A 12,664-nucleotide genomic window follows, 5' to 3' on the forward strand; every position below is an offset into this window, starting at 1 on the left:
CAGTAACACAGAGTATAACGAGATGTATTGTATAGCCGCAGTATGCACTAGAATGTAAGAAATGCTATGTCACAATATTTTAATCATCTGTATAATATGTTATGTCTGTAATGATTTGATGCTGGTCGGCCAAAGATTAAAATAACAAATAAAAAATAAAAAAGATCCCGCTTGGAAAAGAGGAAAGGCCCCCATAGCAAGGAGCTTGGTCTCATCGCTAGAGCGTCCTATATACTGCACATTATCACACAGCCTGGAATAAAACATTCGGAGTCTCTCTGAAATGAAAAGCACACCATATGAGAAAAGAGTTTAATGCTCTGTACTGTTCTCAAGACTCTATAGTCTTTCAGAGTAAGACTCAATACAATAGTACAGAGATGTTTTCAGCATCGCAGGCAGCTTTCGCTCCCTCCACACTGCACCACAGGCCGATGCCTGGCAGGGAAGGTGCTGGATTCCACAGAACAGGGGGCTTAAGTCAGCAGCACCCTCCCAGGTGGAAGGAGATAGCAAGTGTTCCTGCATGAAGGACTGGAGGTGCATGATATGTTCAGATGCCACAGTCGTTCATAGGGGAACTGAGCCTATTACAAGAATGCAGGAGAGAGAGGATTCTTTCAACACAGCTCTTCCTGCTCCACAATACTCTTCTCTTGCTCACACTTGGAGAGATCAGAAAACTAACGCACACATGCACGCAGAGGCACACACTGTGTGCAGAAACAAGGACCACCATTCACCCGGGCCTGCCTGCCACTGGCTCTCAGGAACCGTCAGGACAGAACACTCACTCCACAGGAGAGGACAACTGAGACCGATGTACAACATCGCTCAGGAGACGCTTCCAATGAAGGCACATAGAAGGTCTGCTTGCAATGCACTCACAGCCAGCAGTCAACCGTCTGCATCAAAAAGTGGGTAGACTTCTGGGTATTTAACAGATCCATAGGAGGACTGCTTGATCTACCACAAATGAGACAGAGGGTATAGGTGAAAGGAAATCCAAAAAACCAGCTCCTGCAGCTAAAATCAGTGCAATACAAACCTGCCCATACCTACGACAGAGCCAGAACTCATATGTCTACGTGGAACTGAACGCAAACGGCTTACATGAGGTTTGCCCACGCTGCGACTTAGAACCTTGAAGCACGCATACACATCTAGGCCCTCGATGTATAGTCACCCAAGCACACCTGCTTCTCTCGTCCATCGGCCAGCATTAGTCTCTGCACTGCACGCAATCCCTGAAAGAACCCAGCACGGTGTGCTGCAACCTGGCCCCACAATTTCACACACAGCGCTTCACAGTTAGCAAAGACGTAGAATGGTTGGCTTCAGTGCCTCCGGTGGGCAGTCAACAGGGAAAGCTATTTTGCGGGCAAGGAAGGTTATAAATTAACATTGCATATTGTAAATATAGAGAGATGGTCTTGCTGGCGACATAATACTTGGCAGATCAGTGTCCTCACAGGAAGATAAAGTTCTCCTGAAGGCCCCCTTGCGCCATCTAAGAAGAGAACTGCATCTTCTGGCACGTCACATCACTGGCACCACTTCAGCATTTGGCCCCATTACAGTTTTCCTTTTGGCTGAGAAAGGAACGCTGTCAGTGTACTCCACAGGAAACCTTGAGTGGGCAGTCAAATGTGTCCCTTCCACACACTCGCCAAACTCCAGGAAGCAGAGGCTTTGCGGACAGTGATGGTCAACCCAAGCGGCTTCTAAGCTTTCATCATACGCTGCTGTCTTCCAAGAGGGGCTTCTTGCCGTCAGAGCCATCTGCCTGGGCACTATGGGCATGGCTCTGGGACCCGTTGCTGTGCTTCTTGTGGGCTCCTGATCGCATTGCCATGTTGGGGTGCTCCGGAATGAAGAGGGCGACGAGGAGCGAGAGTAGAACAGAGCAGGCACCGAAGACAAACGGGGGTCCCGGAATGATACTACTCTGTGAAGAGGAAATGGAACAGAGGTTAAAGAGTGTTAAATGGAGTTGAACAGGGAAGAACAGACTGGGGGTGCAAGAGATAGGGCTCTCTGGAAGAACACAGCTACATGAAATGGAATCAATAGCCAAGGCAAGTCCTGCAGTGGCCACACCCAAGAGGAGAGAGGAATGGTGCTGGGGCTATAAGAGGGTGGAGAAGGGAGGTGCTGGAGACTGACAGGCCACACTCAGGAGTTCAAATGTTTTGTTCCGGAAGAACGGAACCAGCCCAGCACCTGTTAGGGGGTAGTGGAATAAGAAGTTCTGAGGCAGGGGAGAAATGGACCACAAGACCGGAGAGAATGAGGTGTAGAATTGGTGGGAAGATGATCTTTGAGAAACAAAATGCAACAAAGGAGTGCTTTTAGGGGGGGCTTGTACTGGGAATGAAAGGAGAGAAAATAGAGAGGTGTGAAATAGAAAGATCTGAAGGTAGTCCGTGCGCAAGGCACTCATGGAAAGAAGGTGACCAGACCCACAGAGGAATACAATGAGGAGAAACAAGGATTAAATGAGGTCTCGGGAATGAGTGATGCTGCTCTGACCACATAGAAGGAAGGGGCCTAGAAGAGGACTTTGGTCTTGAGACTAGCGTGGGTGGTGAACCGAAAATGTGAGGAGAAAAGGGGCAAACAGAAAGAACTTCTAAATATGAACGATACATAATAGAGAGGTACTGATGATGGGAGACAGAGTTACCACTGACTGTCTCACTTACATCAGCCTTTCCTCTGAACAATGGAAGATGAAAGAGGACAGCTAGTGGTCAAAGGGAAGGCAGGTAGACAGGGACGGGTAAGGGGAATCAAATGATGATTGCAGCACAGAGAATAATAGCACAACAATGGAGGACAAGGTGTCAGGAGAAAGAGGCAGGGGAGGGCTGGAGAGGAGAGATTAACTGAACGCCAAATGTGAACCATGGAAAAATGATATTTTGCTTGAGCTTGGCAGAGCTGCAATATGTACCTCGTCAGATGGGTTCGCCATGTTGGGTTTTGCAGATTTATCCTGGGTTTCCACAGCTTCCAGCTCATTGAGCTCAACGTGGAAGAGGTAAAATACGAAGCCGTACAGTGCTGGGCCTAGCCCGTTACAGAGGCCACGGATCCCTGTAATCATGCCTTGCACCACACCTGCAAATGTAAAGAGAGGCGGGATGAGGAGCTCCTTCAGGAAAAACAGACAGAATGGACACGAGCTGCTCTTAAGCCATCGCTGCACTCAAGCATCTGTGTTCTTCTACCTCGCTCATCTGCCCTCCTATGTGGCGCGCTTTAAAACAGGGTCAGCTTTAATCGGGCAGCCTATTTTTAGAGTATCACGTCTGGGAACACCTTAATGTTTCCACCGGTTCTTATCCTTTGGTATAGGTAAGTGCTCTAGTATGAAAAAGTCCTCACTGGATCGTTCTACGAGTGACGAGTATTCTCCACCAATGATATCCCTCTGTCTGGGAATAATTGCACTGCTAGCCAATTCAGATATCCGCACCCCTCTTCCAAGGAGAACCTTCTCCACTTCTGACAAAAGACCCCAGAAAAAAGGCTGTCTCGTTACTAGTGCTCAAAAGAGGCATCCAATGTGTGCCCCTCTTGTGCAGAGGTTCACATCACACTGAACCCATCCCTCCATGAAAGGAGGCAGCCATACATGACTACTCTGCACACACTGAGTATTGGCCTGGCAGCAGGTACCCACCTTGCTGGTCCGGCAAAGCATTCCTCGACACAATGGCACTGATGGCTGGGAAGGTGATGCTCGACATCGCTGCGACAGCTCCAGCTGCCCACATCATCCTAGGAAACAAGAAATGCAGTGGGATAAGCAGTGCTTCACTGGAGGTGCAGCTGAATGGGAGGCATGGGAGCCAACAGGAAACAAACAAGTGAGTGGCAGCGCCCTACTGGGGGTGGAATGGGAGACATGGGAGCCAACAGGAAACAAAGAATTGAGAGGCGGTGCTTCACTGGAGGTGCAGCTGAATGGGAGGCATGGGAGCCAACAGGAAACAAACAAGTGAGTGGCAGCGCCCTACTGGGGGTGGAATGGGAGACATGGGAGCCAACAGGAAACAAAGAATTGAGAGGCGGTGCTTCACTGGAGGTGCAGCTGAGTGGGAGACATGGGAGCCAACAGGAAACAAACAAGTGAGTGGCAGCGCCCTACTGGGGGTGGAATGGGAGATATGGGAGTCTACAGGAAACAAACAAGTGAGGGGCGGTGCTTCACTGGAGGTGGAGTGCGTGACACAGGAGCCAGTGGGAATCAACAGGGAAGGAGCAGTACTTCACTGAAGGTGGAGTGGGGGACATGGGAGCCAACAGGAATTAACCCAGCGACAGACAGACCCTGAGAAAGTTCCCCCATGCAGTACCTTGGCTGTGAAAAGGAAGCTGGAGATATCCTGCCGAGGCGCTCTTCCAAGGCATACAATTCATGATTTTACTATACAGAAATGTCTGAGTTTGTGGGAATATATGGCCGACTGACGGGCACAATCCTAAGCCACAGGTTAAAAGCTACTATCGGAACATACCTACCTAGGCATTGCGCCTGAATCACCTTGGAGAAGTGAGGTAAAAGGTGTCCCATGAACTGGCTTTCAGGGTTGTGCAATACAAGTGCCCTTCACATGCAATAAGCCCGTGGGTCTTTGAACTGGAATGGCTCAGTGCAAGTGAGGTCCCGTCTGTCGTATTCTGTCGCCCTCTTGATGGTTTGGAGACAGCAGAGTACCCAGTGTTGTGAGAGGGCCCCCAAAACTGCCAAGAACTTAAAAACACTTTGAACATCGTTCTACAAATGGAGGTATGCACCAAGTGAAACAGGACTCAGTCACTGATTGACAGCTGGTTTGATGCACTGACCCTAAACCCACGCACCGGCACCAGGCACCACCCATTCAAGGACTCTAAAGCTCTAGTCCTCTACGGGGACTGGAGGGCTGGGCGTGAACGCAACATGCCTGTGCCCGGCCTACACACGCTTGGAAGCCAACAGAGCCACATCTGACTCTCCCACCAAGAACCCCAGAGCATTTCTTTAACTTCAAACCAGACTCCGTGTTCGGCCGCTTCTTGTATTCAATGAAGTTGATTCTCAGCATTGATCGATTCAAACACCTCTCTGGGCGCACCCACTGCTTTCAACGGCGGCGCAGCAATGACTGAGGGGATTCTGTTGGGGTTTTCATCCGGCTACCCCATTTTTAATTAAAAGAACGCTTGTCTAGCTAGTAGCTTAATTTGTATCCAATAAGTTTTTGAAGATTAACAAATCTTGAACCAATGATTCAATACTGGTAATTCTCACACCTCAATTTCCATGTTTATTTCTTGCGACCTAAAATCAGCTTAGCCCTTGAAAGTCTGTGCTTGTTGGGAATCTACAGCTGTTGTAAATGATAGCTCAGCTACATCCGCTATAATACAGCATCGCAGCTCGAGCGTCGTTACCAAAGGAGAGAAGGATGCCACATGGGTAAAGCGGATTGCCTTAATGGGCCTGCCTCTCTGGATGGCAGTAAGCTTGGATACACAGAAAGACTGAGCCTGTCCTCCCCATAGCCCTTCAGCTCGGCTCCTTACACAGGTGAAGACAACACAAGTGCATAGTGGGTCATTCGTGAAGGATCCACAGTGTCCATCACAATGTTCTCCACATGCAAGTCTCACTGGCTCTAGTAACAAATGCAGTCTTCGCCAATAGAGAATCCAGAACAGGCAATCGCAATCTGAGCAGAGATAATCTGTAGTATTAGAAGTGAAACGCAACAAGACATCTTTTTACACAGACAAGGCCTTTCCCATAATCATTCTCTAAATGATGAGTACAGAGAAGCTCATTCTACTAATTCTTGAGTATCATAAGAGCAAATCTTGCTTGACATTTGCCACTGATTTTTCACCACGCTCGCACGTCTGATACATTCTCGTTGTTCACTCAACAAAACCGAGGTCGGTGCCAAGACAGGCACACTGTGGCCACAATGGAAACCAGAGGCCTTCAGTAACAATACCCCATAAATCACTGCAGCTGCTTTCATACAGTCATTAAAACCCTCTCCTCAGTACCTGCATACCTGGGGTTAAACGCGATACAAGAAGAAAAACCAACATTCCGGCAGTGTATTAGTTCCGAACTCTTGTAAGTGCCCCAGAGCTCGCCACGTGGCTTTCAAGAGGACATACAGAAGAGAAGATGCACAAGAAGGGGATGGGAGAGGCCAGCTGGACAGCACACTTACCAAGGCTGGGAGCCGAAGCCGTACCAGGCCAGCTGCAGGATCTGGAAGCCCAGGCCCAGCAGGATGGTGTTCTTGTTTCCTATGGAGCGCATCAGAAGTCCAAGCACCACGGTCTGGAAAGAGAACAGGGGCATTACAGAAGAAGAATGGTTGCAGGAAACGTTACACGCGAGAGAAGGATGAGAAGTAGTGGGGGCGTCAAAGAGAGAACAAACGAGGAACCAGTGTCAAAGGGATGAAAAGAGGGGACAAAAGAAAATAACCAGCAGGGAGCAGAGTGAAGAAAGAGTCCACTGAGAATCAAGTGGATGTTATCCAAAGGAAGACGCTAGCAGAGTTTGAAGGGTGGGGATTCAACCCCACCAGCGACTGGACACCCATGATCTACCAGCTGGAGGATGGGGTCATTCCCACACACAGTTGTCTCTCTAATGCCCAGCAGTCAGCTGAAGCATGTGAAATAGGACGATAAAGCTTGCGGATGACTGCTGGGTCCTCACTGTATGGTTCTCTCTTCACCTTCATGAACAAGGCTAACGTGTGAGAAGTGTGTGCTGGAAATCACTGAACAGCACATGCTTTAGCCACATCACACTGTTCTTGTAGCGCTGCAGCTACAGGAAGGAAACAATATGTCGATATTTGCAGCGACAGTGCTTGGAGATGGGTGGTTCATAAATAGCGCTAATGGAACAAAGGTAATCACAATAAAACACAGATGGGAACTCCATCTTTTTAGTTTACATTCTCTGTTTCCTTGTTGATTATTATTGGAAACAACACAGAGGCTGCCAAGTAGTCCAGAAGACAAAGATGTGGGGGACAATGGAAGCAGGGAGAGTGAACAAATCTGTAACAGGAGCACTGAGAGGGGGTGACTACAAGAGAATGAAAAATGAGCACTGTTCCCCAAAAGATTAAGGAATGAAGCACAACCGTACCTGTGCAAGTATGGAGAGGATCCCCACCACGCCGATGAAGATCGCCACCGTCTCCAAGGAAAATCCCAGTACCTGCAGCGGAAACACAAGGAGAAGTCTTTGTAGGCAAAGCTCATGTCCCGAGACAAGCAGTTCAGAATGAAGCCCATGGTCAGTACCTCAGATAATATGGGACTTGGGGTGAAGTGTCAAAAGCTGGATTGGATCCGCGTACCAGCAGCACACTCCATACCTGCAAAAAAACCTAATACCACTCTTATCAGCTCTTCTCCATTCACACATCAGAGAAAGCCAGAGATGAGAACCCCTTTCAAGGATGGGGGAGTGAAATCACTGAACCAGGAGGTTTAAAAACCAATCTACATACCCTCCGAGAGCCCACCCATCTCTGGGTCCCTGCTCACTGGAACCCCCCCCCCCCTTCCAATATCAGTGTCCCTGCTTCCTGAGAGTCTACCTATCTCGGTATCCCTTCTGCCTGGGAGCCCAACCATCTCTGCGTCCTTGCTCTCTGGGAGTCCACCCATCTCTGCATCCCTGCGAGTCCACCCATCTCTGCGTCCCTGCTCTCTGGGAGTCCACCCAGCTCTGCGTCCCTGCTCCCTGGGAGTCCACCCATTCTGCATCCCTGCTCTCTGGGAGTCCACCCATCTCTGGATCCCTGCTCCCTGGGAGTCCACCCATTTCAGTGTCCCTGCTCTCTGGGAGTCCACTCATCTCTGATTACCTGCTCTCTGGAAGTCCACCCATCTCTGATTACCTGCTCTCTGGAAGGCCACCCATCTCTGATTACCTGCTCTCTGGAAGGCCACCCATCTCTGCGTCCCTGCTCCCCAAGAGTCCACCCATCTCTGATTCCCTGCTCCCCAAGAGTCCACCCATCTCTGATTCCCTGCTCCCTGGGAGTCCACCCAATCTCTGCGTCCCTGCTCCCTGGGAGTCCACCCATGTCTGCGTCCCTGCTCCCTGGGAGTCCACCCATGTCTGCGTCCCTGCTCCCTGGGAGTCCACCCATCTCTGATTCCCTGCTCCCTGGGAGTCCACCCATCTCTGATTCCCTGCTCCCTGGGAGTCCACCCATCTCGGTGTCTCTGCTCCCTGGGAGTCCACCCATCTCTGTGTCACTGCACTCTGGGAGTTCCTCCCTGAGAGACCACCCATTTCTGTGCTCTTGCTCCCTGGATGCACACCTATCTCTCACCGTCTCTGTTCCCTGGAAGTCTACTGATCTCTGTGTCATAGCTCTCTGGAAGCCTACCCATCTCAGTGTCCCTTCTCCCTAAGACTCCACCGATCTCAGTGTCCCTTCTGCCTGGGAGCCCATCTATCTCTATGCCTCTGCTCTCTGCAAGATCACCCATCTCAGTATCCCTTCTCCCTGGGCACCCAGCCATCAGTGTCCCTGTTCTTTGGGAATCCACCCATCTGTGTGTCCCTGCTCTCTGGGAATCCACCCATCTCTGTGACTCTGATCTCTGTGAGCCCACCCATCTCTCAAAATCCTAGTCTCTGGGAGTCCACCAATCTCTGCGTCCCTGCTCTCTGGGAGTCCACCCATCTCTCAGTGTCCTTGCTCCCTTTGAGCCCACCCATCTCTGCGTCCCTGCTCTCTTGGAGTCCACCCATCTCTGCGTCCCTGCTCTCTGAGAGTCCACCCATCTCTGTGTCCCTGCTCTCTGGGAGTCCACCCATCTCTGTGTCCCTCCTCTATGGGAGTCCACCCATCCCTGTGTCCCTTCTCTTTGGGAGCCCACCCATCTCAGTGTCCTTTCTGCCAGTAAGCCCACCCATCTTTGTTTCACTGCTTACTGGTAGGCCATCCATCTCACCGTCCCCGCTCCCTGGGAGTTAACCCATCTAGGTCTCCCTGCTCTCTGGGAGTCAACCCATCTCTCACCGTCTCTGTTCCCTGGGAGTCCACTCATCTCTGTGTTCCTCCTCCTTGGGTGCCCACCCATCCCTGTGTCGCTGCGCTCTGGGGGCACACCCATCTTAGTTTCTCTGATCCCAGAAGCCCGCCTATCTCTTAGTGTCTCTGATCCCTGGAGCCCACCCATCTCTCGGGGTCTCTGATCCAGGGAGCCCACCCATCTTAGTGCCTCCGATCCCTAGGAGCCCACCCATCTCTCAGTTTCCCTGATCCCTGGGAGCCCACCCATCTCTCAGTGTCTCTGATCCAGAGAGCCCACCCATCTCCCAGTGTCTCTGATCTCCGGAAGCCCACCCTCTCTGTTCCCTAGGAGCCCACCGATCTCTCAGTGTCTCTGATCCCTGGGAGCTCACCCATCTCTCAGTTTCTCTGATCTCCGGGAGCCCACCCATCTTTCAGTGTCTCTGATCCAGGGAGCTGACTAATCTCTCTGTGTCTCTGATCGCGGGAGCCCATCCATCTCTCAGTGCCTCTGATCCCTGGGAGCCCACCCATCTCTCAGTGTCTCCTGAGCCAGGGAGCCCGCCCATCTCTCAGTTTCTGTGATCCCTGGGATCCCACCCTTCTTAGCTTCTCTAATCCCAGGAGCCCATCCATCTCTCAGTGTCTCTGATCCAGGGAGCCCACCCTCTCTCAGTGTCTCTGATCCCTAGGAGCCCACCCATCTCTCAGTGTCTCTGATCCCTGGGAGCTCACCCATCTCTCAGGGTCTCTGATCCCCGAGAGCCCACCCATCTCTCAGGGTCTCTGATCCAGAGAGCCCACCCATCTCCCAGTGTCTCTGATCTCTGGGAGCCCACCCATCTCTCGGTGTCTCTGATCTCCGGAAGCCCACCCATCTCTCAGTGTCTCTGATCCCTGGGAGCTCACCCATCTCTCAGTTTCTCTGATCCCTGGGAGCCCACCCATCACTCAGTGCCTCTGATCCCTGGGAGCCCACCCATCTCTCAGTGTCTCCTGATCCAGGGAGCCCACCCATCTCTCAGTTTATGTGATCCCTGGGAGCCCACCCTACTTAGCTTCTCTAATCCCAGGAGCCCACCCATCTCTCAGTGTCTCTGATTCCTTGAGCCCATCCATCTCTCAGTGTCTCTGATCCCAGGAGCCCACCCATCTTTCAGTGTCTCTGATCACTGGAGCTGACCCACCTTCCAGTGTCTCTGATCCAGGGGGCCCATCCATCTCTCAGTTTCTGTGAACCTGGGAGCCCACCCATCTTAGTTTCTCTGATCCCAGGAGCCAACCCATCTCACAGGGTCTCTGATCCCTGGAGCCCACCCATCCCTCAGTTTGTCTGATCCTTGAGAGCCCACCCATCTCTCAGTTTCTCTAATCCCCCTAAAACCTACCCATTACTCCGTTTTCCTGCTCCCTGGAAGCCCACCTCTTTTCTCCGAGTTTCCCTGCAGCCCACATCTTCTACCCCACGGGCATCTGTACCAAGGGAGCCAAACGCAGACCAAGCATTCATGTGGAGACATCCCTTCGATCTAACTGAGGTCTGTCCTCACCTTCAAAGTTGTAGAGTGGGATCTCACAAAAGAGCTCACAATGAAGAAGGGAACTCTGGCTGGAGGAAGCCACTGTGTAAGGAAATGCCAGGTCTTCCGCCTCGCAGCACACGGACGCTTCCTGACACGAGAGCTAGCATTCAATGGCACAATGATCTACAGATGTTATCCCACAAATTAAACAAACAGATCTGTTACAGAAAGGCATAGGTCAAAAATACAGAGATCTTCACCTGTCTCAGGTAGAGGAAGAAGCTTGAATACTGCCCGGCTTCCGGAAGGTAGGAAAGAAACACTGTGATGCAGATGAGAAGGACTGTGGAGTCCTGTCCGACTTTCCGCAGAGACTGAAAACAAACAAATAAGAAACACCGGAAATAAGGCACTAACCAAACACAATTACAGCTTTTAATTTAAATAAATAAATAAATAAATAATAATAATTAAAAAAAACCCCATCTGTCCCTCTCAGACCTTTTATGAGGCAGAGCAGGACAGTGTGGGGTCCAGATTTCCAAGCCAGGCCCCACACTTCTCCAGCTTGTCTTGTCTTGCCAATGCTAAGAAGCAACAGCACGCAGGAGCAGAGGCCAGGGATCACTGAATCCATTTGCTTGATAAGATCCTGTCAATGGATCAATATTTCTCTGTTATTCTGAAGCCAACCTCTGCGTTAGGTGCTTCGCTGCAGCAGACCTGCACCATCGATCTACAAGCAGACGCTCAGGGCTTGATATTTCCATCTCTGTCTGGCCTAGGTAGATAAAGCTGCAGCCAGAGTGTTGTCCAGGATGCGACACCATTATTGGATCAACTGTGTGTGCAGGTGCCAGTCACTGAGCTTGGGTGTACCCTGGTGTGGTATGGTGAGCAAAAAACGATGGATTAAACCCAGATCTGTGACTGGAGGTGAATGTTTGATTTGTTCAGCATTCCGCCCATAATTTGTTCTTTTTGCAATTGTCACCCAGAGTAGCACGTTTATGCCCAGACGTAGGTCTCTCGCTCGCTATGCTGTTGGATTCAAGCTAGTCTGGCTGATGAGTGGGAATACCCCAAAACCAGTCCCAAGATGCTTGTTTTTTTGTCCAATGAAGAGCTGCTCTAGCTGTTTGGGTTGGACAATTCCCATGAGGAGCAGGGCCAAGACTAATTTTTATATGGCTGGGTCCAAACTGGGGTGGCGTGGTGAGGAAAGAAATTCTGGATTAAACCCAGTTCTGTGACTAGGGGTGAATGTTTCCATTGTTCAGCTTTCTGTCCATCATATGTTCTTTTTACTTTTGTCGCCCTAAGCGGGAAGGGTAAGCCCAGACGTGGTTTCCGTGCTCACTGTGCCATTGGATTCAAGCTAGCCTGGCTGATGAGGGGTGTTAGCCCGCAACCGGTTCCAGGATGTTTGTTTCCGGTCCAGGGAAGATATGGCTTGGCAGTTCGGGCTGGACTGTTCCCATGAGGCACAGGGTCAAGACTAATTTGCATATGGCTGGGTCCAAACTGGGGTGGCGTAGTGAATAAAAAAACGAGGGATTAAACCCAGAACTGTTAACTGGGGGTGACTGTTTGCATTGTTCAGCATTCCTTCCATTATCTGTTTTTTGCATCACTGCTCTTAGAGCATAGCACAGGGACAAAGGAATGTGCAGAGATGAAAGCGCAATCATCTGTTTTAAGAGCCGCCCCCAGCATCTGCCTGGCACAGAGCAATGAAAGGGTCAATGTTGTTTACATTCTGAGAGCTTGGAGGCCTACTCATCAGGGCCTCCTACCTGCTGGTAGCTCAGCATTCTACTGCTGTAGGATTCAGCCACCTGCCCACAGGTAGCTAAGCAACCAGCCTAACATAGCCTTCAGCCGCCTGCCCACAGGGAGCTCAGAACCTGAAACTAATTTTCCTTTTTTTCAGTAAGACGATGAAGAAGTGAATCTCTTCTTGGGGTCAGAATAAACTCCAACCTTTGTGGACAGTGAATAATGGCACACCTGTTTAGTTTTATTTTTTTAGATCAAATTGTTCATTTTTTCAGCAATTGGTGCCTATTAACA

General features: G+C 50.5%; 1 protein-coding gene across 1 annotated transcript in view; it reads right to left on the reverse strand.

The window, feature by feature from the left end:
- Positions 1-298: 298 nt before the first annotated feature.
- Positions 299-12,664, reverse strand: part of LOC146772192 (solute carrier family 71 member 1-like) — a 54,959-nt gene continuing 42,593 nt past the window's right edge. The window contains exons 7-12 of the mRNA XM_085636969.1: positions 10,852-11,023; positions 7,178-7,249; positions 6,237-6,349; positions 3,689-3,786; positions 2,957-3,123; positions 299-1,948 (exon numbers count right to left, since the gene is read on the reverse strand). Coding sequence (XP_085493095.1) covers positions 1,736-1,948; positions 2,957-3,123; positions 3,689-3,786; positions 6,237-6,349; positions 7,178-7,249; positions 10,852-11,023 — 835 coding nt within the window. The 3' untranslated portion in view covers positions 299-1,735. The remainder of the gene's footprint in view (positions 1,949-2,956; positions 3,124-3,688; positions 3,787-6,236; positions 6,350-7,177; positions 7,250-10,851; positions 11,024-12,664) is intronic.

This window comes from Triturus cristatus, chromosome 12 (genome assembly GCF_964204655.1).
Source record: "Triturus cristatus chromosome 12, aTriCri1.1, whole genome shotgun sequence".
Lineage (NCBI taxonomy): Eukaryota > Metazoa > Chordata > Amphibia > Caudata > Salamandridae > Triturus > Triturus cristatus.